This window comes from Teleopsis dalmanni, chromosome X (genome assembly GCF_002237135.1).
Source record: "Teleopsis dalmanni isolate 2A chromosome X, ASM223713v2, whole genome shotgun sequence".
Taxonomy (NCBI): Eukaryota; Metazoa; Arthropoda; class Insecta; order Diptera; family Diopsidae; genus Teleopsis; species Teleopsis dalmanni.
Genome location: NC_051848.1, coordinates 66,032,288 through 66,058,193, shown reverse-complemented (window position 1 = coordinate 66,058,193; position 25,906 = coordinate 66,032,288). Strand labels below are relative to the sequence as shown.

General features: G+C 30.3%; 2 protein-coding genes across 5 annotated transcripts in view; both read right to left on the bottom strand.

The window, feature by feature from the left end:
* The window catches only part of LOC119688075 (sodium-driven chloride bicarbonate exchanger), an 85,346-nt gene extending 66,064 nt beyond the window's left edge, over positions 1–19,282 (bottom strand). For all 3 annotated transcript variants that reach the window (XM_038102710.1, XM_038102711.1, XM_038102712.1), the window contains exons 1-4: positions 19,015–19,282; positions 9,476–9,579; positions 8,531–8,656; positions 6,619–7,092 (exon numbers count right to left, since the gene is read on the bottom strand). In XM_038102710.1, the coding sequence (XP_037958638.1) occupies positions 6,619–7,092; positions 8,531–8,656; positions 9,476–9,579; positions 19,015–19,058 (748 nt within the window). In that variant the 5' untranslated portion in view covers positions 19,059–19,282. The remainder of the gene's footprint in view (positions 1–6,618; positions 7,093–8,530; positions 8,657–9,475; positions 9,580–19,014) is intronic.
* Positions 19,283–24,520: 5,238 nt separating this feature from the next.
* LOC119688074 (ribosomal RNA-processing protein 8-like) lies at positions 24,521–25,704 on the bottom strand. 2 transcript variants are annotated; one of them, XM_038102708.1, is made up of 2 exons: positions 25,602–25,704; positions 24,521–25,542 (listed from the first exon to the last, which is right to left on the bottom strand). In XM_038102708.1, the coding sequence occupies exon 2, from the start codon at positions 25,523–25,525 to the stop codon at positions 24,773–24,775; it is 753 nt and encodes a 250-aa protein (XP_037958636.1). In that variant the 5' UTR covers positions 25,526–25,542; positions 25,602–25,704; the 3' UTR covers positions 24,521–24,772. The 2 variants fall into 2 exon arrangements, with proteins under 2 accessions (XP_037958636.1, XP_037958637.1); XM_038102709.1 differs by having other exon boundaries at positions 24,521–25,525; positions 25,602–25,699.
* Between the last annotated feature and the right edge of the window lie 202 nt (positions 25,705–25,906).

Below are 25,906 nucleotides of genomic sequence, written 5' to 3'. Positions count from 1 at the left end.
AAATCCAAAATTATCATTGAGATACCTCGTAGAGATATCAGACTTCTGGTAGGTTTACTTACAGATCACTGTTAACTAGGGAACTATTCTAGAAGATTAGGTCTCCCTTTTAATCAAATCTGTCGCAGCTGTGGAGAAGACGACGAGAGTGCCTCGTATCTATTATGTTTTTTATGTACGGCGGCGTCGTAATACCTTAGAAGCCCCTTTTCTTGAAGATCTTGATCAATTACAGGACCTGACACTAAATAGCATTTTAGGTTTTGCCAAAAGTTCTAGATGGTTATGAATCCTGAGTTTTTTCTATATATAGGTATACGGTAACACAATGCGTCAATAGGCCTTAGTGAAACCCCTACGGATCGCCGATATAACCTAACCTAATCTAGCATTCTGCATTAGTTGCATCCATGGATAATATGTTTTTTTTACAAAATAAATTTTTTTAAGTGGACACAAAGAATATTTTAACACAAAAAATTTTTTGAGGTGGTGTAATTAATAAATAATCAGGGGCGTAAAGTACACATGCTTCAGTTTGAAAGTACTGCCGGAAAAGTTTCCATTGGAGAGTGCAATGTAAATGCATTGTTTTTAGTGCAGAACTAAAAAGTGCAATAATTTACGATATTAAAAAGATGAGGTAGTGCGAACAATCAACAAAAGAAATGTGATAGGTGGTGGTGTCAAAACGAAATTGTTATTTTGAATATGTGAAAATATTTGATATCGCTGCATAAAGTATATGAAGACATCATTAGATTGTGCATCATTATTTCTAGATAAAATATATATACATATATCTTGACATGAAAATGTTTAATTAATAAATGAAATTAAAAATTAAAAAATAATTTAAAAAATTTCGAGACCGTGAAGTCAAAAATCCTATAACTTTAACTTGTAATAATAGTAGTTGAAGCTTGAAAACCACATAAGTGGTTACCTGGTGCAAACCAGTTAACTGGAGTCATAATTTTAACACTCGGAGTACACTCATAAATGCATAAAATATAAATAAATGTATATAAGTATAAATGTGTATAAATATAATTTTCTCCTACGCTACTTAAACACATTTACATTAATCACAGAAACGATTAACTAGTGCCGATGCTAACAAATCAGGGTCACAGGAGTGCGTGCAACTTTCTAAGTAGAGTAGCAGACATAAAAAAGACGCATAAGTTAAATATGTACTCGAGTAGTATGAATCAATGAGTGCACTCATCAAAAATGAATGGAAGTAATGACTGCCGATCTGGTCAGTTTTGGAGCGCCTGTAGAGTTTGTAGCAGCGCTCTTATGTATGTTTTTTTTTATGTTTGGTGTCATGTGTTTGTCTTCTTAAATATTATGTGTGCATTAAATTAGGGGTCGTTTTTGTTCGAAATCATATATACAGTAAACAATAGCTAACAAATTTTTGCTGAACGTATCTTAATACTCATGAATGACTCATAAACCACTTGCATTTTATTTGTGTTGACTGTAAGTGTTAATGAGTACCATATGAGAGGAGTATACATTAGTATAAGTATTTTCAATTTTATGTATGATTTCGGTGGAATTAAGTACACAGAAAAGAGAGTCAGAGTGAATATAAGTAGAACACAGTCAATGTCTTAAGTATAACTTGAGCGTTGAGTAGGTCATTGTAGTTCTCTGGTAACACTCTTATGGGCAAAAAAGTAATATTGCAAATGTATGTGGAAATTTGAAGAGATATGATCATACGTTCCTACCCCTCAGTTTTATCAGAAACTAGTTACATGCGTCAAATTGCCACTAGTGTAAATAACACGAAATAGTCGCACCGTAACAATTTTCATTGAATATGTTCTCCGTTCAAGTTCGACATTAAATTGAATCATGAAGTCTTGGGTTTCAAAAGTAACTCGCTGAATATTTTTTAATTTACCTGTGTTATAAATTAAATTTATATATAATATATATATATATATTATTATTATATATTATATTATTATATATTATATATAATAATTAACTTCTCTGCTAATTTCAGTGTTTATTTACAATTATTTATGCACATACATACAAACATTTAGATATATTTATTAGAGTACAAGGTCAAGGTTCGAGTATTCACTCAGTTAAAGTTTCATAATCGTCAAAATTACGTTCAAAAAACATAGTACCTATATTGCAAGAAGTATTAAGAGAAAAAAATAAAAAAATAGATGAGGTAGTAATTTTGATATTAAAACTTAATGTCAAACGATGTCTGAGAAAGAATTGACTATATATATGTTGAAACATCAAACTCCGACTGTATAGGCTCAGTTTTTGGTACGTACCGTAAGAACTTAAGTAAACTTAAGCCAAAGCAAAATGCAAAACCAACTACTTCTGTGTATTTGATAGAAACGAAATAAACCAAGTTCCTTGCTTTTGTTTATTTCATTCCTTTCAAATACACAGGTGTGGTTGGTTGCGTATTTCGCTTTGACTTGAGATCTTACGGTACGTACAGACTAACTGAGCCTTTAAGATTGTATAACAAAATAAATCAATAAAAATATATAATAAATAAAAATAAATATTTAAATAAATAAAAAAATAAATATTGTTGATGTGCACTCAACCAACAATAGCTTTTACATATCAACAAAGAGACAACGATCGGTGCATATAAAGATATAATTTGCTAAAAACATCACTTCACAGCAAAATGGGGAACCACACGCTACATAAAAATGGTACTTAGATATCTTTTAATTTAAATTTTTATCGCTTTAACCAGCTTTTATCAATATTCTATTATAAAATATTATTAAATAATCACCAGAGTTACCATTTACAGAAACTTATATAAAGATGTTTAATCAATTTTGGAGCGGATTGAAATTAATATAATTATTAAATTTTTATAAGTCAGTCGATTTCGTAAATTTTTTTTTAGCTGTCGTACACTGTTTAACCTTAAATAGTTTAAGGGACATTCATTAGTAACCTTAATAATCTAATGAAAATAAGAGTGAATTGAACTCAGACAAAAATTTCGAAAACAGTTTAATGTTAAGGGATCTTCTGTGTGCACACCTAGCGAACAACGGGGAACCCACTTTCCAATATATAAGAGTAATGCAGGGAAATCAAATCCACTGTTTCAGTATGTAAATCATAACAAGTATGTAATTCGCCTGATTTTAGCTATTATGTTGGAAAAAGCAAGAGGCTAAATATGTATAGTTATATACCATTTCGTTAGTGCAAAATAAGATTCGTTATTGTAGCCAGCGAAACTCTAAATTTTGGTCTAACTTCTACTAAGGAAATCTTTAATAATACTAGCAAACTTACTTGTCTAACCCGATGAAGAGGAAAAACTTAGAAAAGGAGTGGTCGCAATACCACAATTATTCAGTCAAAGGTAGTGCAACGCTAATCAAAGATGTTAGTAAATAGACGTTACAAGAAAGGCGGATTTTATTACTATTGTAGCTGAATATGAGAAAATAGTTGCGAAAATGGAATGGAAAATTAATTATATAACGTTTCTAGGAATTACTCCTACCACAATAGGTGATATTATGCAAAGAACTTTAGCTTGCTGAAAGGCTTAGATTATAAGTAATTTTCTTCCACGAGAAGTACATCAGTTAATATCATCTAAAAGAAATTGAATTAAGAAGATTGAAGCTTAGAATGTCATCTCTAACTGCTGCTTGTGCGATGTAAAGATACGGAATATTTGGGAGAACTTCTGTATGTGAAGTAAATACACTTATTAACTTCGAATTTATGTTTTGAAAGCAATATTAAGAAACTATTTCTATCAAGAAATCAGAGTATGTTAAACCTTTTAAGCAAATTGTGATGTTTCAATATTACAGAACGCCTATGAAAATTTTAGTTTTTCAAAGAAAGTTCTCAGAAAATAGTAAAGCATATTGGTTTATTGACAGTCAATTGGAAATTAAAATATATCAATCTTTTAAATCACAGATAATTAAAAATTGTAGAACGAGTGTCTGCAGGCTGATCTAGTTGCTAGTCATAGAAACATTAAAGGGATAGGAAAAGCATTCAGCTTAATTTACCTTTATTTGTCTATTGAAGTCGTTATTTCTTCATCTACCTAAATATTGGTAAAATCACTCACAACACGTAAAATCCTTTTTTAATAGTTAGACGGACTGCACATCGGGAAGTGCAAAAAAATGTCTAAAACTATGTAAACTTAACAAGATGTCCACGATGTCCACGTGCTATTGGGCAACCCTATCTGTTGCAATTTATCGCAAAAGCACACTGTCTTTCCAACGAAACTAATTTCATGAAAATTCTTACCTAACTACATGTTTCAGTGAATTTGGGCGAATTTTTTTCCCATTTCGGCTTTATTTTAAATTTTTTGTTGAGATATTTGTGTTCACCAGTCGAAAAAACAATACATGAACAAAGAGCGAATAAGAAATTCTGTGTTAAATTGGGTAAAAGTGAGGCATAACCGTAGAAAATATAGAATGAAAAAAAATGTGTATGGGAACGAATGCATGTCCTGTACAACAGGTTTCCGCAGAATATTATCGGGGATGGTGAAACATAGTTCGACGATTCTACCGGAATGCTGGACAGTTGAGTTTTGTTGCACTATATTGCAATATCACAGAAATTTTTAGTAGCATCGTTAATTGTTAAACAAAAAAATAATCTTTCTTAAACTGAAATTGACGATGAGAAGAAATCATTTCGATACTATCATATATATATATATATATATGCGTATATATGTATTATATAGACTATTATATTATATTATTATTGATATAATGCGCGGAACATATTAAATGCTTTCCAAAGAAGCGCTTAAGGTGCTCACAACATAAGGTGAACTGGAAGTGCTTGCATAAAGAATTTGGTATGTAATTTCAAATTATTAATGGTATGCATTACTAATTATATTGTTTTATTAAACTTAGCTTAAATAAAAAACTACTTTAATGAATACAGAAAAAGCAAATTGCGATGATTTCCGAAATACTAAAATAGTTTTGTCACATGTTCTATTATCAACATACGAGCATCTAAAACATTGCTTTAGCGGATCTATTCTCGTTTTTCTATAACAGCAGCAACTTTGGTGTTCCCAAATGCTATTAAAAAATTCTCTGCTATGCTATTTTACCTCTCATGGTGAAAATGAATTTAAATTCACCACGAGCAAGTGTTTCTCTTTATTTATTATTGCAAACGTAAAACCATTTATGAAAATATTCCATTTATGAAAATTTATATAATTCAACATTTTTTATTTCTTCTTAACATTTTAACATTCTTATTTTTGGAAAACATGAGATATGGTTTCATTTTTTGCAATTAGATCAATTTTTCTATAAAAACATAGCACATGGCCACCTTAGAGATAAAATAAATTCAAAACGAATTCATTTTGAAAGTGAAAAGTTGTAAATAATTTGAAATATTATTAAAACTATTTTGCAAATATTTACAAATATAAATTATTTCACTTACTTAATAATTTCGAATCAACCAATTAACAACATTGAATTCTTTAACAATTTCGATAGAATAACCTTTTTATTGGTTCTTACTTTTTCATTTACAGCATTTACAGACAACAACATAAGTTAACAGTGTTATATTATGTTACCACTGCAGCTAAAACTACTCATGTTAATGAAATCAAGATTTGGTCATTTACATTGGGATAAGCTGATTTATGCATGCGAAATAGCTTTTTTGTTTACATTTTATATGTATAACAGATGACATTTTTTACCCTAAATGAGTTGATTTAATTATAATGACCTCATTTATATAATATGAAAGTTTTTTATATGGTGAATTATCCTAATTGGCGGCCCAAATGAGCAAAACTGTCTAAATGAGACAGTGGAAACATAGTATTAGCGTAATAGTTTTTGCTACTGTTCGAGACACCAAATTATAAGCATGTTACAACGTTACTGTGCGAGAATAGCCCCGTAAGTGCTTTTAATAAATGTGCTTTATAAAAATGTCTTTTGGTTGTGAGGTTTAATAATTTCATGTTAGTTGAGTGTTTATAATTGTGCAATTTTGTTTTAGATAGTATCATAATACCTGTTGGAATGGCGAGGTAATTGCCTCGCTGATCTTTATTCGGGATGTGCAAGTTAGCTGAATCTAATCCAATTGACGATGATGCATTTGCATGCAGTGAAAACGTTGACTTATGGGTTTGTTGTTGTAGGTCTATTATATCGCAATTTGATTTCGTATGCATAATAAAAGAATTAAAGATATTTATTTTAATTTTAGTAAAAATACTTAGATCTTCTTATGTCTTAGAAATCAGTTGAACGACATAAGCTGGATTTGTTAAAATTGAATTTTCTTTTTTTTTCTATCCACCTTTCTCAAATAATTCAATAAGAGATAAAATATTTATTTTTGAAATATTTTTTTTTTGAAATGTTCAAACGAACGCCATTAATTATAATGCAAATTTTATGTGAACACAATAATAATGCACTAATAAGGTTTCAAATGTGATGATAACTCAAATAATATAATAAAAACATATTATGCATATTTTGTAACACAAAAAAGGAAAAAAAATTTTCCTAAATAACGAATTTAAAAACTTACTCTTCGCCGATGAGCTATTTCTTCCAACCTCGGTTAAAGAACGTATAATTGGCAGACGAGTTTTTTTATTATATTCATGCTGATGTCGATGGCGACATAACAAGGCTTCTCTTACTTTATGACATGATTCAATTGGTAGTTTACCAGTATTGACCATGTTTTCACAAATCAAGTCTGCGATAACTTCCAAATTATTTGCTTCCATATCCAACAAAACCGATCCCTTTATTAGGAGATTTCGTAGCTCAAATAAGGAATGCAATGAAAGTGTTGCTACGTGGGGTTTTGACCAACGGTTGCCTCCCTCTTCAACATCTTCTTCAAATTTTATCCAACGTGCAGCTTCTTTCCATTCAAAATCATCCCCATCCTTTACTAATATTCCCATTTCGGAGAAAAGTGGATGTGAGATATGTGCTTCATCATCGACATCTTCACCAAGCATAAACTGGACTCTTTGCGCAGGCGGGGTAGCTAAAATTATAAAAAAATATGTCCAATTTATTAGAATTAATCATTTGAAATAGCAAAACTAGGTAGAATTTTGATTTGTTTACGTGCAGAATTACAATTTTATCGATTTTCTGATTATGAGATACATTAGACATCACTGAAAGTTACAGAATAAAAAATTCAATCAATGATGTAATGAAAAATAGAGAGGACTGAATAGCTTGGGTTCCTTGGGAGAATATTTTATTGTGACACTTTATCTATTACTGCGGTTGTTTGTTTAGACACGATATCCCAAATCATACAGGTTAACGTTCTGGATATTGGGTCTGTATGGACACAGCACAATTAAAGATAAATAAATATAGGCTGATTTAAGATTATTTACAGTCTACACAGAATGAATTCTGAACTTCAGAACTAAAATTCTTGCTCTTTATGCACCCAGGGAAGCTGCACGTCAGAACTCGTGACATGTTATTTCCAAACTTCTGTGTACAGATATACATGCCGCAAAGATAGAGAAAAGTATAGGAGTGGGAACAGGCTATCGAAGAACTTGCAGGTAAGGCATTTACATTGTTTTGATTCTAATAGTGTTTTTCAAACTGAGTTATATGCAAGCAAAAACACTGTGGCTAATACAGATTAGTACCATTCGACAACTGAATATTACTATTCATGTAGATGGTCAGGCAGAAATGTAAGCAATTAACATTCTGTTCTGTTTTAACATTGTCACGCTAAAAATTTTTATATTTTATATTCATTTGTTGTGAAGTGGTTACCAGGTCTATGCGATTTTTTATAGCGTAACGGAAAAATTCGTGCCTATGCGGACAGCCCTGAAATTCGCGACTTTTCAAACACAAGCATCAGTGAAGTTATAAACAGCTATATGCTTGTAAGTTATCCAGAATTACTTTTAAAGAAGATATGACTTGTGGACGGTATTTAAATTATATCGTTTTTCAAGAACACGGTGCAAATAATATACTGAAATGAAAACTTAATCAAAAACTTAATTATAAGCAATGAATTATCATGTTGTATCGTGATATCGAGGATCGTATCTATTGCAAAATTCTAGCTTTTGCAAAATGTAGGATAAGTTAGTCTGAAATTAATCGGATATTTTTTTCGGGTTATATTAACTGAGAATTTAAAATCTGAGGATGAAACTTGAGGACGAGGATGACCGAAAAAATCGATGGTGTATCTATCTGACAAGTCCAAATAATTTTATTGTATAATTAAACACATTTTTCGTTCTCTTTTGAGTTTTAGTACTAACATATATCAAAAATTTGTACCTTTGTGCTGGTTTGCATTTTTTTCATGTAATTTCAGTATAAATTCCGCATTTTACTTATGATATTATTTTAAAGTATTATATATAATATATATATATTAAAAAAGTCAAACTCTTTTTAATAATAATAATTAAAAATAATTATACCTGTTCGTTCCACATCTGAAGTTATATCTCCATTGTCCTTACTGTGATGATGTTTTCGCCGACGTTGCGAATGACGTCTTACACTAGGAACATGAACTCCTACGTATACGTTATGTGCTCGGTGTCCTGAAAAATAATTGGGCAAAATAAATTATTAAATTAAGACCATAACTATTATAAATTTCGATTTTAGATGTTTTCTCAAATTAAAGTATTTTTAAAGAAATGTCTTAGTGTGTTTAAATCTTGAGAGCTTTAGTAATCTGGTATCAAATGACAGTCACTGCACAGACCATTATGACGTAGTACGAAATCTATTTCTATAGTATCGCATAACCTTAGCTTTAACCCACTGCAAATTCAAGCAAACTCAGATTTAAGCTATAACACTAAAAGACAAAAAAATAAAAACAAAATCAAATTTTTTGGTCAGAAAAAAATTTTTTGGTCAAAATTTTCGAATGCCAAAACGGACATAATTGGCAGTCATTACTTTCATTCATTTTTGATGACTGGACTACTGGACTACTGGATGACTGGACTACTCAAGTGATTCATATCACTTGAGTAGGTATATGCTATGGCTTATGCGTCTTCTGCTATGTATGTTACGCTACTATACCATTATTCACTAGTACTGGCACTCGTTAACGAAAATACTTATGAATCATTTCTGTGGTGAAGATAAGTACTTATAAGTTGCGTATGAAAAAAACCTTTATACGCATTTATACTTGATTTTGACGTGTACACTGAGTCTTAAAATTATGATTCGCTGTAGTTCTCTGAAGTTATAACTTTATTGTGATCCTTGACAAACATATGGTACATATCGTTTGTATAAAAACATCAGAGAGATAGGCATTTATAGTATTAAAATCAAAAGAAAAGTTTTCATGATGTTATTTACTATTATATTATTATTGCTACAAATGTTAACATTACCTTCAAAATCATTTTCAGTGAACTGCTGCGTAAAATCTTCGTCACATATTCTAGGATCCTTTGAGGCTTCATCTATTCCCAGCGAGGAATGCATACTCCACGGTCTGTAAAACAAATTTGCATTATTGAATAAATAAAATTTAAATCTAGAAACAGTCTAGAAACAACTTATTAAATAATTTTCTTTATTAGATTATTTTATTTTATGTTCAAATTAAGAACACTTAATTAAAATAAGTAATTATATAATTACATATTACGTATAAAATTACATATAAAAATAATTGTAACAAATACACACATGCAAATTGTTACTAAGTTCTTTCTGTTTTGAAACTTTTAATAAAAGATGAGAAAACTTAATGATGTGCAGGCTTCTGTAAGAAATCTGGTCACTTTCTGCTAAAAGGAAATACAAAATTCTCAGCGATATCAGTCGTTTGGTAGGTTTTCTTACAGATCACTGCAAACTAAGGAACCATGCTAGAATATTAAATGGCCCTTTCAATCATACATGCGGAGAAGACGATGAGAGTGCCTCTCATCTATTATGTCTTTGCCCAGTTTATGCACGGTGGGTATTAAACACTTCAGGAACCAATTTGTTTGAGGATCTTCATCAATTACAAGATCTGATACTAAACAGCATTTTGAGCTTCGCTAAAGGTTCTAGGTGGTTTTAAACCTTGAGTTATTCCTATAAAAACTGTAACACAATGGGCCAATAGGCTTAAGTGGATCACCTAGGGATCACCGGTATCTCGCTATTATAAAATTTCAGTTTCGTTATTTCGAATGCATATTCTTTGCAACCAGTAGCGAGGCGTCAGCTTTTTGGCAAGGTGTTCACAATTTGATCAAAACAGAATTCCAACTATAACGTATTCTCCCTACTTCTGAGTTTTGTCCTTTCCACAAGCAAATAGAATACAAGACCACAGATTTCGACATTTTTACATCAGGTACCAAATTCTTCATATCTGGAGTTGGTCTATTCATTTTATGAATTAAAACCTTTTTTCAGAAGATCGTTTAAAAAAAGATATTTGAATCAAATCTTAAATCACACATTAATTCATTTCTAAATATTATTTTTCACTTCAAATTTCTTTAATTTTTTTCTTTACTTTTACCATTTGCTAGTATAAAATTGCAATAATGAGAGTAAGAAACTCTCATGCATTCATATACTCTTTTACTTTGTATTTACTATGCGCGGTTCAGTTTTTTTACTGAACCATTTGCCCACATAAAACAGCAACCGTAACTTTGATTGTATTTGCACGCTTTGTATGAACTTCGGGTTCAGTTTAGTTGACTGAACCTCTAGTCAAATGTAAAGCGATTTTCGCTTAGTCATTTCTTTTCTCTTTTGTATTTATTTTGCATAACATTAGAGGTTGCACGCATTAATTTAAGAGTTATGATTATTTTACGTACATATTTTGCGGGACTTGTTTTCTCTTTTATTTTTATATTTGTTTGTCTGTTTTGTGTTTATTCAATATTGAACATAGTCCCAATGTGAATGTTATTTCATTTGCATGCTTTGTAAGCAGCGCGGTGGAGTTTTTATTCTGAACCTTAGTATATTTTAAGAGGAATGTGCTTTCTCTTTTATTAATTATCAGTAATGTTGGATGTAACTAACATATATATGTGTGATTTTGTTTGTATTGTACGTTTTGCGTTTATGTTAATCTGTTTAGAAAAGCTATTATAAAAAATGTTAAGTAGCAACATAGCGAAATTATTTACCTAATAAAAAAAAAAGATCTAAAAAGGAAGCTTTGTTAAGGTGTTCAGTGAACACTCTGAACCATTCGACGCCTCGCCTCTGTTTGCAACATTTATTATTTAGAGGTAACATTTTAGGTATGTTTGTTATCTATAAACATTTGATCGTTCGTTATTGAGAGGGTGCGTAATATCGGGAATTAGTTAAACAGAGAGTGTATAAACAAGTTCATTATAAATGGGCAAGTAGTAAGTGTCGACTAGTCGCACACAATATAGTGCCAGATGGTGACACTCCCTTTCAGGATTACTTAGATAGTATAAAATAAATAAAAAAAAACTGTAAAGATCTCCAATCAGTTTTCCTATTCAGTTGGTTTCCTTATATGACTTGAAGACGTGTTAAATATATGTCAGTTATTCAAAACATTCAGAATACCAAACAAATTTTTCTCATATTACTCTCAAGTACTTGAGGTGTTCATGCATGTAGAATTTTTACGCATCAGTCCATAAACGTTATTACAAAAACTATATCAGCTGTTATAATTCTGTAGACTAGAATTTTATTGTGAAATGAATACACGCCAGTATTGTTCGTCTATAGAATTTTCTCGTCAGTATGAGATGAGGTTGTTCGGCTGATTATTTGGCCTGCACTATCATCCACACAATAGTGATGTTTTTAGGGAGACAAAATATTGACTATGTCTGATTATGCAGATGAGACCTCTATGTTAGTCACATTGTTGATCAGAGTCAGAGGGAGATTTATGAGTCAAGCGTTCCTACTCTTCTCTGATATTAAGATATCCTCAATATTAATGTTTTATAGTGGCTCATACTGTCTTCTGTGAGGTTACGCTCGATTAGCACAACATAAGATCTGTAATGGTGGTAGTGCTCTGCTTTGTTGTGAACCAGTGTGCCGTTTATACCTATCTAATCTATTATATAGAGTTCTGCAGATTTTGTTTTGCATTTTCTTGGCTTTCTGCAATATTTGACTACTCCTTACAATGAATTATGCCTTCCTTATATATAATAGCACATGTGCAGCATTTTGTGGTTCGTTAATTTGGATATTCATAATATTGCATGACTATTGTGTTTATATGATATTCACTTAAAAATTGGACTGAAGACATTTGATCTTAAATATGTTCTAATTATGTATAATAATCTTCCCAACATGTTTAATTTAAATATGTAGTAAGTTTTAAAGAATGACAAAAGTGTTATGACAGTTTAATCCAGCAATTATAATATGTGTTTTTCGAAATATATACTTTCTGTTTCAAAATCTCTTATACGAGTGCTATCTTTAACAAAAATTTAAGTATTTCAATGACAAAACTACATTTTATGTATTATCGCCGAATATTGAGAAATGGGATCTTAATTGCAAGTAGCCAACAATAAAATTACAGATAAGAAATTTAAAAATGAGTTTAATCAAAAATTTATGACATGTAATAAAACTATGTTAAGGCGAACGAAAATTGTATTTAAGTTAATCACTTAATTTTTAAGCAGTTATTTGTGGTTTAATTTGGTTTAATTAGTTCATCTCATTCTTAATTACACTCATATGTGTACGCCAAACATACTTATGTATATATAAATTGCTTCAGAGTTATATTGCAAAATTATTAGAAAATATATTATTTCGTTATATAGTATAATTGACGTAGTTATTTACGATAGAACTTTACGCTGAAGAACTTTGTGCTTATTCTACTACATCATGGGTATATCGTTAGAATAGTAATGTACATTCAGTGTAAAAGCTTTTCGTTATGACTAAATTAAACATAAAAAATGTCAATCAATCAAAATTTGTTTTGTCGCCTTCAAAGTAGTCTATTGCGAATGCAGTAAAAGTATATTAGCACTTAATCGAATTCTTTATAAATTTTTCATAGACTTAATCATGACCTTCAATACCAGCGATTTTTTGTCACCTCATAACGTCGTTTTAGAGGTAGAAATTTTAAATTTTGAACCAGAAAAAAGTTACTTCGTGGTAATACTTACTTGATATTCCATATTATTGAGTTTTTTTTTACAAAAAACTTGTTCAACGCGATATTTTGAATTATTTCGTATAATTATTTACATAGAATATATACTCTACTTTTAATATTTTATACAGTTCTTAAGAAACTTATATTTACACAAAAGAGAAACACAATTCTTGTGTCTCAAGAGCGGTGTATTTCATACAATCATACATTTTTATTACATTATATATTTCGGATACTTTGTACACAGAATCCATATCCTACAATCGTTGAGGTATCTTCCATCGCATTTTAATTAATACGAGTTTTGTATATTTTTAATTTTTTCCATTTCATCACTTATTTGGTTATATATATCAGAGCTGTCTTGACCATATGCGATCGGTGGCCAATACAAATCACTATACAGATTGGAGAGCCGCAGAAACAAATACATACGTTTATAGTTATTTACGACAAAAATAAAAATTCGGTTAAATGTTAAATTTAGTTTTATTAATTTATTAATATAACTTCACTTAGTTGGTATACTTTAAAAATAAAATAATGTAGTTTTAGCAGAACACCAAAAAAGAATTTGCGTAATTGTAGTAGATTAAAAACATGTCGCGGGCCGCACAAACATTAGCCGGGGGCTGTGCTTTGGACAGCCCTGATATACATTATCAATTTAAGCTTGAATAATGATTAGTTAATTGAAATTTTATAATTTCGCAGTCCTTCAGAATAAATGTCAATTTCTTTCGATTCATATTTAATTACGATATATGATTTCATTGATTAGGAAAAATCATTTCCTCATACTTTTGACGGTAAAATCTAGTAATAGGGATAAGATGAATCATATTAACATATATGAATATTATCAATTATTGGTCAATTTATAGAAACGAAACCTCAGTAATACCTAGTAGAAACAGAGAAGAGAAGCTGCGAATTGGAATTGTTATGTCAAAAAAAAAAAAATTATTAATAGCTTGCTCATAATAAATATGTTTACATCGCTTTCCGCTGATTACTGGAATGAAGTTACCTCAATGCTGGGGAAATCTTCTCCATTTATTCCTAAGAGGTGGTTTTAGTGGGTTCATGTCTCACTCTTAATAAATTTAAAATTGCTGTTCTAATTTAATACAGTTATCAGACATTTTAACTAAATTACTTATTTAACAGTTCCTTTCCAAATGATAAGAAATTTTAAATTTAATATTATATTTACGAAAATCAGCTGTATTTATTTGTTTGTTTGTTTTATTTGTTTCAGTTTCAGTAAAAACCAACAATATCCAGCAATTTATGTTTTCCACTAAACTTGTTTTATGTTCTCTTTTGCTGGTTATAACTGTTCGAAAACGGAAAATGAGTAAAAACCAGTAAAAACAAGCACAATTTAGTACTCACACTAGTTTTTGCAATGTGAACACACCTATTATCTATCAATATGGAAAGTACAAGGTTATAAACATGTTGTGAATATTATGAGGAGCATATTAATCTTCTTGCTGAATTATTTTTTGCGTGAGGCCACACCGTATGAATTTTGAGAGTTGAAAACTCGTATAAAGGAATTAATTCAGATGAACTTATAAATTCCATATTTCAAAAAAAAATATTAAATATATTAAATATATTCCATTTACTTGCTCTTAAAACACCAAACTTTGGGATTCATCACTTGATCAACGTGACACGGCACAGAAAGCATCGAAATTTTATATATTTCCCATATCTGTAATCTGATATATACAAATGGGTTAAAACCAAAATTTTTCATGATTTTCAGAGACACAAATTATGAATTGGTTATGAATCCAGTATTTCCTGGATATAAATTTTGAGACATCTTCGGGTACAGAGGACCGACTGGTGTTTACTTTAAAGTGCTTCAAAGAGAAGTTTACCGGTTGGTGCTACAAAAGCAACAACAATATGACAATATCGTATTAGTTTGTTATGCATTTTAAATATTAAGCAATTCTAATTAAGAAAGTATTAAAATATTATTAAAATATCTCATCAAAGTGAAGTGCAAGAATAATGTCATGAATGTATTTATGAGGTTTATTCTTAACATATATAGTATATGGGTATAGAGATAACTATTTTAAACAACTTTTTCAATTACGTCCGTGTAGAGTAGTTTTCGCGATATCGGTAGTTAAAATTGAATATTTTTACTTGTGAAGTAGCGTTCACATCAAAAAACTTTATTTGTACATACACTGTATTTTGCCTTAATGAAAAAAATTTATTTGGAAGCACAGTAAAAATTGTTAAATTTTAAAATTTAGCAAATGGCACTTATTGCACAAATCTTTTTCAGCGACCATCGTTTCCATATCTGCATATTCCGAGTAGTATTATATAGGTACATTATGTTATATATGATATATAACGTTAATAGCCGGCAGACGTCTAAAATACCATAGTTGTAAGCTTTATATACACAATAATTATTATAAATTTCTTGTAATACAACAAATTTAAAATGAGGAAGAAGAAGTATATCGTTAATATATTTGTTTCGTATTTATATGAAGGCAGTGCGAACACTATTTTTCATCAATTAATATGTTCCATACTTTGGTTTAAGCAACATTTAAGTTAAATGCAACGACATGAATTTACTGAGGATGATATCGAAATGGCTATACTCAATGGCAATAGACTGCTGTCATTAGACCAATACTTCTGTATAGCATTGCCATATGGTGGACAGCTCTTGATAAATCTTCGTACTGTACTATATTTAACAGGTTTCAGCGCAGGGCTGACCTCTGTATTAGTGGTGTTCTGTGTACAACACCATCTATGGCATTAGATCTAATGCTCCACTTAATGCCACTTGACATTATCAGTAAGCAGTTGGCAGTATCATCTGCCCTAAGACTTGAGGCTACTTCACAATGGAAGGCTAGTGACTATGGGCACGGCTCGATTCTAAATATTTTCAGTTCTACTCCAAATAACATTGACTACACCTCTCCGATTCTTGACTTTGATAGATTTGATTTGAATTTATTGTTAGATTGCCATCCAGGGAAGCTTGGTTATCAGGAGGTCCCTCCCTGGGTGAAGGTCTGCAAATTTTTACTGATGATTTAAAGACTGGGAGCGGCGTTGGTAGTGGAGTTTTCTTAGAGGAGCTGAATAAATCCTCCTGCTATAGGCTTCCGGATCACTGTAGTGTTTTTCAGGCAAAAGTAATTGCCATTAAGGAAGCTTTAGCTTGTCTTGAAGTAGGTAATATACTTGAAAGGAATATACATATACTATCGGATAGTTTAAAGTCCTTGAGCTCTGTCCAATTCACATTTATGACGATCCTTGACTGCTACACATCTCTAAATGAGATGCCGACGCAGTTCAATATTTCCCTAATCTGGGTTCCCGGTTATAGGGATATTTACGGCAATTGTAAAGCAGACGAGCTGGCCAGACGTGGTGCTTCAGGGAACCACTCGGAACACCTAAACAATCTGGGCATATCGTTGACATCATGCAAATTGATTTTGAGTTCTTCCTGTGCCGAACTTTTTAACAAAAGATGAGAAGACTCTGCGATATGCAGGCATCTGTATGCAATGTGGCCACAGACCAACAATAGAAAATCGAAATCTCTCTTAGAGATGTCCCGTAGAGATATCAGTCTAGTAGTAGGTTTACTAACAGGTCATGGTATTCTAGGTAATCATGCTAGGAGACTGAATTTACCGTTCAACCATTTTTGCCGCAGTTGTGGTGAGGATGACGAAAGTGCCTTTCACCTGCTTTCTTTCTGTCCAGCACATGCACGACGTCGCCTTAAATTTTTGGGGGCTTTCTTTTTTTCAGGATCTTGACGAACTTCGAGACCTCCCTCTATATAGCATTATAAGCTTTATTAAAGGTTCTGGATGGTTTTAGCCCATGGGTTCTAAATAATACGGTATCACAATGGACCTATAGGCCTAAGTGAATCCCCTTGGGATCGCCGGTATAACCTAACCTAACCTATATCGAAACATCGATTTAAATAAGTTTAGAATTTAAACTTATATAAATGAATAATTTTAAAAGAAGTTAGTAAATTAGAAATTTATTAATTTATTTTAAATTACTGTACTTATACTAAATTAAAAATATGTAATTTGATTTGTAACATTTTTATTAAGTCTTAAAGTATTCAAAAATAATGAATAAATAATTTCTTTCTCTTTAATGAATAATCAATAATTGCAATAGTAAAAGTAGAGTAATTTAAAATTGCTTGGTTATTTATCTATTTATTTCGGCGGCTTTGTTTTGATAAAAATATTATTGTTGATATGAAATTTTTAAAAATGTATGAATTGAATAATATTAACAGCATTATTTATTTTTGTGATATACACTGTTAAAAAATTTTTGTGATATAGCATATGTAGGTATTAGAGAAAATTACTATTAATTTAATTCATTACATATTACTACAATCATCACAATGCGGACAAACTATGCGACATCGATTAATTGCATTCATTACAGTCTACACTATTGGTAATGATATGTCGTGTGTCTTCGGTACTATGTTATATCATGGCTATGTAATAATAATGCATTCAGTAATATTAAGTGTAATGCAAGCAAATCACACTGAGACATTACCATTTTGATTAGATGTGATAAATAATTTTGATGAAAATATGTGACTTGTATCGTTGTTGGAAATGATAGTTCTGGTATCTCAATTGACGGCACGTTTTAGATACAATTTTCTTTACAAGAAAAAAAAATTCAAATAATCTTAACAAAGGAAACAGAAAGTTGAAAAATGATTCATTTTGCTTAATCAGAAAATTATGAATAATTAAGTATAAGAAATAATTCCAAGACCATTGTTGATTCCAAGACCAAAATTAAATTAATTTAAATAATTAAAAAAGAATTTTTATTGTTGCAGTTCACTATTTTTCGAAAGGTCTCTATTATTTGGAAAGTCATAATATGAGTGCTGAAAAAGTATATCACATGCTTTAGCGCAACCTCGATTCTGTAAGAGGCTTAACAAGGAGATTATATAGTACTCATGACAGGCAAATTAAATTAATCTTGAATCAAAAAAGTTATTTTAATAGACTAATAATTTGTACCACAATCTTGTGGACAAGTCAGGATTTTGATTAATCAATAGTCACACGACAGTTTTGCTTCGGCGATCAGCTGTTTGAAAGGAACAATCAACGAATGAAACTTTTCATATCGTGGTGGAAAAATGGTGTTGAAGCATAGGGCGCAATTCATATATTAAAAGTGCCGACAAAACAGATGGGAGTAAATGGGCTTCAAAACTGTTAGACATGCACAACAGTAAAGTCTGAATTAGTTGTTGTAGACGTAGCGTGCGTAAAAAGAGTAAACGGCAGAACGCGAAGCAAGTGATTAGTTATGACAGATTACACGTAACAAAAAGTATATAAAAACAAACACAAATTATATCACACATAAATAAATGCAATACAATTGCTTAATATTTGTAACAGCTGATATATGATTTTAATTGGTACTATGTTTTCCCACATTTTCTCTTCAATACAAATAATCGAATGTATTGTGGAAACAGTCAGCTGATTTTCTACAGCCTTCATTCGCCTTCACTCAATTCACATCAGCTGTTAATGAACTCGTGCCGTGTGTATAGTTTGAAAAATATAGTAGACATATTATTGAATTAACTGAATAAATATAACGTTTTAAAGTCATACGAAATTTATGTTTGTTGGCGTTCTGTTTTTAAAACACTTTTAAAATTCGACTTACGGGTATAGCTCAAAATATTCCGGCCATAGTCCTTCCCTATCCATATTTATTTCTTGTTCACTCACTTAAACAGATTTTTATAGCTATATTGGCAGAATTTTTAAATTGGGATTGAAATATTTTGACTTCACTTTATAATTTTCAATGTTTATATTATAAGGAAACCACAACCGACGTTTCAAATGCGAGTAACAGTTGAGATTAATGACATATGTACGTAGTTGCTCTGTTAGCCAACTTTTAACGCGGTAATCAGTTTGAATGCCGACGCCGAGGGCCACTGTGTGCAACTGACGAAATGATTTGTAAAGAATTGTTATTTGCTTATTCGAATTGAGTTCATTTCTTATAACTTTCTTATCAATAATGTAAAATCTTTTAATTAAAAATAAAAAAAGAAACGAAAAAGTTTTAATTTAATAAGTAAAACCAAGTACGAGAAGCAATACTTCCATTATCTTAATGAGCATAATGACGAATCGAAATTTATCCATATGCACTCATTAAGAAGTACATTAAAAAACAATATTTCATTGTGTTTGATTAATAATAGATAACGCAGAAAAAAAATTTATGATCAGAATTACTTTAAATAGTTTTTAATTATAACATAAATTTCATGTGTTAACATTTTCAATTTTCAAACAAAAACCAAGCAACACAGAATGATATGCACATTATCATATAATCTTGCGATATTATATGATAATGTGATTTAAACAGTTTAAGGGCCAATTCTAGAATGCACACTTAAGTGTTGACATTACTCGGAATATGTTTAGTGATATTTCTTTGAATTTGAAGTGATACAGTAGTGTGCAATATGAAACACTTAACGGTTACATTATAAAACTCATCGCAACTATGGTAATTTCAAATACCATAAGTTCATTTGAACTTACATTATTATAATGCAGTCAAACTTCCATAACTTGAAGTACCAGTTGGCAAAGGAAAGGTTTGACTTATGGAGACTTCGAGAATTTTTTGTAATTATATGTAATTTGCTCTCTAAACCCTGTTGCGCTCTTTTTAGTTCCAGTTATAGAAAGTTTGACTGTATATAATAATTATGTTTTAATCAGTTATTTTCAGGACCCAAAAAACCAAATATCTAAACTTTATATCACTTTGTTAATAAGCATAAAATACTGAATGCAGTCAAACTTTCATAATTCGAACTTCTATAACTCTAACTTTCTATAGCTGGAACTAACCTTTTTTTTTTGCAAAATGGTACTTTGGGTTATGAAAGTTTCAGGACCCATATATCTATATATCTATTCTATATATCTATATATCTATCTATATATCTATATATCTATTCATAAAAATGTATATGTTGCAAATTATGTAAAAGGATTATAACCCACTCACAACGCAATTTCGAGGTCTAGATTAAATCGGCTTTCATACTTTCATTGATTATTAGATTTGGTAATCTGGAATTAAAATGAAACATGATCATAAAGAAATACATTATTTTATTAGAACAAAGTGATTTGGAAGAAAAGGGCTTGTCATGTATCCATAATTTGAGTGGGCATAACAGAGACAAACAGAAATCAGCTTCTATAGCCAAGCGCATGACGTCAACAACCTGCACAGAATTCCAACTATAAAACCAAAATGAATGAATAGATTATAAAAACTTAGTTATTTAGACGTAAGAGTATTTTCCAAAAAAATTGTAGCAACCGATTTTAATAGTTTTTTTTAATCAATTAATATTTGAATTATAGTACTTAAAAGTAGTTACGGCACTCTGGGTCTGACTCGCTTAGCAGACAAGACCAGCAAAATCTTTATTCACTCATGAAGAACTCTCTTGGGCACGTCAAAATTCTGGAATTACTCGCATTTGGTGTTGATCTTGACTTGCAATATGCCGAGAAGTTTTTATCTGGTGGTGTCGAATATTAATTTTCTGGACAGACAAATTTTGAACATATGTCTATTCTGGGAACATTCCTAGCCACTTTGAAAACTATCTAATTATTGAATTAGACACATAATTTATACCTTATAACCACTTAAAAATCTTAAGAACAATTGAGATATTTAATTATCTGAAATGAAATTCAGATTATTAACCGAAAAACTGTTCTAAAATTTAAGTAGCGATAAATGTTTTTTACGTAATCATGTATGTGATTAAGTACTTGTAATAAAGTGCAATTTTAGTAAATAAATTATTGTATGTTCATATATAAAAACCAATATTTGTTTAATGAGACCTTAATGTTCTATTATCATTACACTTCACACGTCAAGTGGATTCACATATTTATCTTAACAGTGATCGTAGAAGGAATGTCGACAAATTGTTAAATACTCGTTAACGCCAATACAATGTTTACCCAAATCGCCAATTTAAAATCACTAAACAATTAATATTGGGTTGACATACTTTGGGTAGGTTTAAAAATGGGTGAAATCTTCAAGATTTTTAAGTATGTGGTATGAAGCGTGTACAGACTTCTTATTTACTCAAATTTTTAATCGAAATTGGATACACTGTACTTTTCGGTATTTTAATTTTCTCTGCGATGAGTCTCGTGTAGATACAGTGGCGGCGGTACGTGGTCATCGTTTTCAAGGTTTCTATTATTGCCTTGCAAACGGCTATATGTATTTTCATATAGAATTAAATAAAATTAATAATATAATTCATATAAACTTTTGACGTTTTGGCAAGCACGTTATGTCATTTGTAACGTCATCTAACAGAGCTAGTTAGGCTCTGTCGATTTATATTGGGTCACGATATTATATATTGATTTATATTGGGTCGGATTGCATCTGGTCTGGACAGCCCTATTCTAATTCATTTAAATGTTCCTACATTGGTAAAAATTTTTTATTTTTAAACAGTTCAGTTAAGAAAAACTAGCAACAGTTAATTTTACAATTTTAACTAATACAATTTAATTGAGTTTTTTTAAGAATGGTATTAAAAACGCCGTTGATTTTATGAACGCCTTGAAAGGTTTTCAAGTTTAAGCCACGATATTTCGAGAACAGAGTATAACATTACATACCAGAAATATACCATTTGGAGAATGCTACAAACAAAGGCGGTTTTCATAGAAATCAGTTGCCAAATTATGGCATTTGGTATATAATAATCAATCTTTTCTATCATTCTTGTTGGCAAGCATATGATTTGTTTTTACAAATAATCCTCTGATTCACAAACGCCAACAGAAAAAAAGACTAGCCCGGCAAGAATTTCAAAAGCTAAAAGGCAAAAAAAAAACGATGGGGCAATCATATGATTTGTTTTTTTACAATTAAAGAAAGAAAAAAGAAGGAAAGCGTAATAAAACGATTGGGCAAGCTTAAGATTTGTTTTTATGCAAACAGTTTTCTGCATCGGAAAGGCCGGTAGAATAGCCCAGTAAGAATTTCAAATAGTAAGAAGCAGCAAGAAATGATTTAGCAAGTGTGCGATTTGTTATACAAAATATGCCATTAACAGAAATAGCCCAGCAGGAATTTTAAATGGTAAAAAGTAATGGTAATAAATGTTTAACAATACATTTCAACATACATTGATTCAAGTATTTGTATTTAATAACTAAAATCTTGATAAAATTTTAAGATTTTATGTAGAAATTTTTTTTTGTTTGGTTCATTAAGGTAATGAAATAATCAATGTTTACTTTAAATTACTTTTAATAAAAAACAAAAAATCATTCAAAAACAGAACAGTTATAGTTGTATTTATTAAGAAAGGTCGCTGAGCAACCAAAAATTACCTAACAAAAAATATTTGAAATTGGTTCTACCAATTCAAATTAAACCAATTCATTGTCCTTCATAGAAAGTAGGACATTAAATTAATATAGTAAGAGAAGATAAAAATTAATAAAACAATAAAATAAGCGGCATTGACGTTTTAACATATGTACAGTCGGAGTCATAAGTCTACGAGCAGACAGTACAAAAACTTTGTTTGGAAATATTTTCTAAAAAAATCAATTTATTGAAAACATACTTTATTGTTTTTTTATAGCATTCAATTCACAATGTTTTTAGGAAGTTTAGTTGCACGTGTTCAAAAAAAAGCCGAGATAATTGTACTTTTATCGTAAAGAGTAGCAAAATAAGCGATTAAAAGTCTACATCCACTTGATTCAGATCGAATGTTTTAAGACACATTTATCTTTTTTAACTCAAGTGATTTCAATTAATATTGATTATATATCATATTTGCAAATTCGTTTAAACTTTAGGGAAATAATGTATACACCAGCGTTAAATAGTGCTGCATTAACGCACTTTTTCAACGTTTTGTGTTGCCCCACCTCTATATATGTAATACAGTGATATGTAGAAAGCAGTTTGAAATAATCGATTTTAATGAATAAATAGTGTGATTAGTAGATTTTGTAAAGGCATAACGACTTCTTAGGATTTTCGTACTCGTATGTAAAGAAAACTTTATTGTTGCTTAAAAAGTTCTAGGAAGATATCAGTATGGTTTATCATACAAGTGATATATGTAAATTTATATATTGAAATACATGTATAGGTAGAATTGCTGTATTTGGAAATGAAAAGAACATAGTATAAACATACAAAAAAATTCACCGGTTTCCGAATTCACTGCTATTTAACTAATATGTAGTTCGAATTTTCGGTAGTGATTTATAAATGACGGTGTAAATGACAATAAAGAATAATAATATATAAAGAAAACGTTTCAATAAATATAAATATTATTTATATAAAACGTTTCCACTATAAAGTATTTCTATTTCTTTAATTATATAAAGCAAAATATTACATTATATTGTGTTAGGGGAGATTATTATGGCTGGCACCAAAACAAGCGTTGATAGACTAACATTCATATTTTAATATATTTGCCTCTTTCAGTTTGATCAAGATCGAATGCTTTTAAGGTAAAAAATGGTGTATGAACGGGACTTGGAGACAAGTATGGCCTGAGTGTATCCAGGTAAATATGCCAGAAATTAATGAAGTGGCGAACATTTGTGCATATCTCGCTGAACATGCTAAAATATCAGAAGTTGGAATCAGTTATCAGTTGATGGAATGGAAGAAGATGACATTAAAGAGCTATTGGTGACAAACGAAAATGACCTTAAAAACAAGACGAAATACCTACCTCAGATAATGAAGCGCAAAAAGAAATCAAAAAAAAAAAATGTAAAGACTGCACAAATATCAAAATTCAACAAAAAATAGGTGATTTTTTTAAAAAGATTGACAGCCATTAAATCAGACACATACAAAAGGTAATTTGCTTGCATTATGTGCACATATGCAAGATTGGCTATTTGCTAAAACAAAATATTTAACAGATTGCAACAGTGATGCCAATGTCTCGCTTAGCGCCTATAGGCCAGCAACTTGCTGTTTTTCGCCACACTTTCGAGCTGCCGAAAGCACCTTATGTTAGTGTATAAATCTTAATTTTATACCAGATGACAAAATTAATTTTATGTGAAAAATTAAACACATACTCGTGTATATATACATTATGCACAGTTTTTAAATAGTTTATTGCATGTTGTGGTTTACAGAAAGTTTTAAAAATATATTCAAACCTAATGGTTTTAAGATTAGTGTTTTTCAAATATAATGCAATTATTTATATTTCCGTAGATTGACAAATTTTTCCATCGTTATCGTTATTTTGTAGTTAAAAAATGTTTGCATCAATTTTTATATTTTCATGGCATTCTCATAAATAGATAGATATTGTCTTCAAAAATAAAATTTGAATTTAGAATTTTCTCAAAGCACCCGATTTAAGAAAGAACGAAGGTACGCGACTAATTTTACTTTTATGTTGAGTCTTTATGAATTGTAAGACGTACGTATTTTTGTCGCAATTAGTCTTGCGAACAAACTTAAAACCGCATTGTGAAGTGCCTTTTATAAAAGATTTGATTCTTTCGTGAGGGAATTTTTCTTCTAAAATTAGCATAAATCCACCTACTTTTAGAAGCCTGTTCGCTTCTAGAATATGATACTTGTGATCATCTCCCGAAAGTGAACAATGGTATATTAGAACATCTTTGCTGAGGGGTTCATACGGTGTGTACCAATTCGCCAAATCTATTTTTCTGCATCGGAGTAGATTGCTTACTTCAAACCTTCTGAAACCTTCATTTTTCCTCAAGATTCTGCTTCCAAATGTAATTACGTTATACTCCTTTCCTAAGCCCAACAAAAATCTTGCCAGTTTGTCTTTTTCATCTGGGATATTACTTTCGGATGTACTTTCATTTAAAGCTGGGTTTTGCTTGGATTGGGTTTCACCAAAACAATTCTCTAACCATTTAACGCAGTTTAAAAAACTATTAACAAGAGAATCTTGAAGCTTGCCGAGAATTGGTTGTTGAGTAGAAACAACAGTTGCTGTGGAAGAAGTGTTTTCATCCACACTGAGACGCTCTTTTGTAGAAATACATCTACGGTTGGATCGAGCTGCTTTGCGATTTCCACGCTTTGGTTTAGCTTTGTTAGGAGCCATCTTCAACAATAATTAAGCTAATTTAATTATTAAATTAAAAAAATTGAATATTGAATTGAATTGAATTGTTACTCACGTTTAAAATTTTCTACTTCAAGATTTAATATACGCCGGAACAAAAATCTGAACCGTACGTTAGCAGAAAAATTTTTATATGACGTACATATCTAAACTATATATTTAACTAATTTAAAATAAAACTGAAAAAGAAATTTGACACTTCTAACTAATGTAGCTACGTTAATTTGATGCTCATCAGTAGAAAATAAAAACATTTTTAAAAAGCAGTATTGCCAATGTCATTAAAAAAGAAATTAATTTACATTAAGTTTTTGCATTTCGATTGAAATTGTCAATTACCAATAATAAGTTTATGTAAAA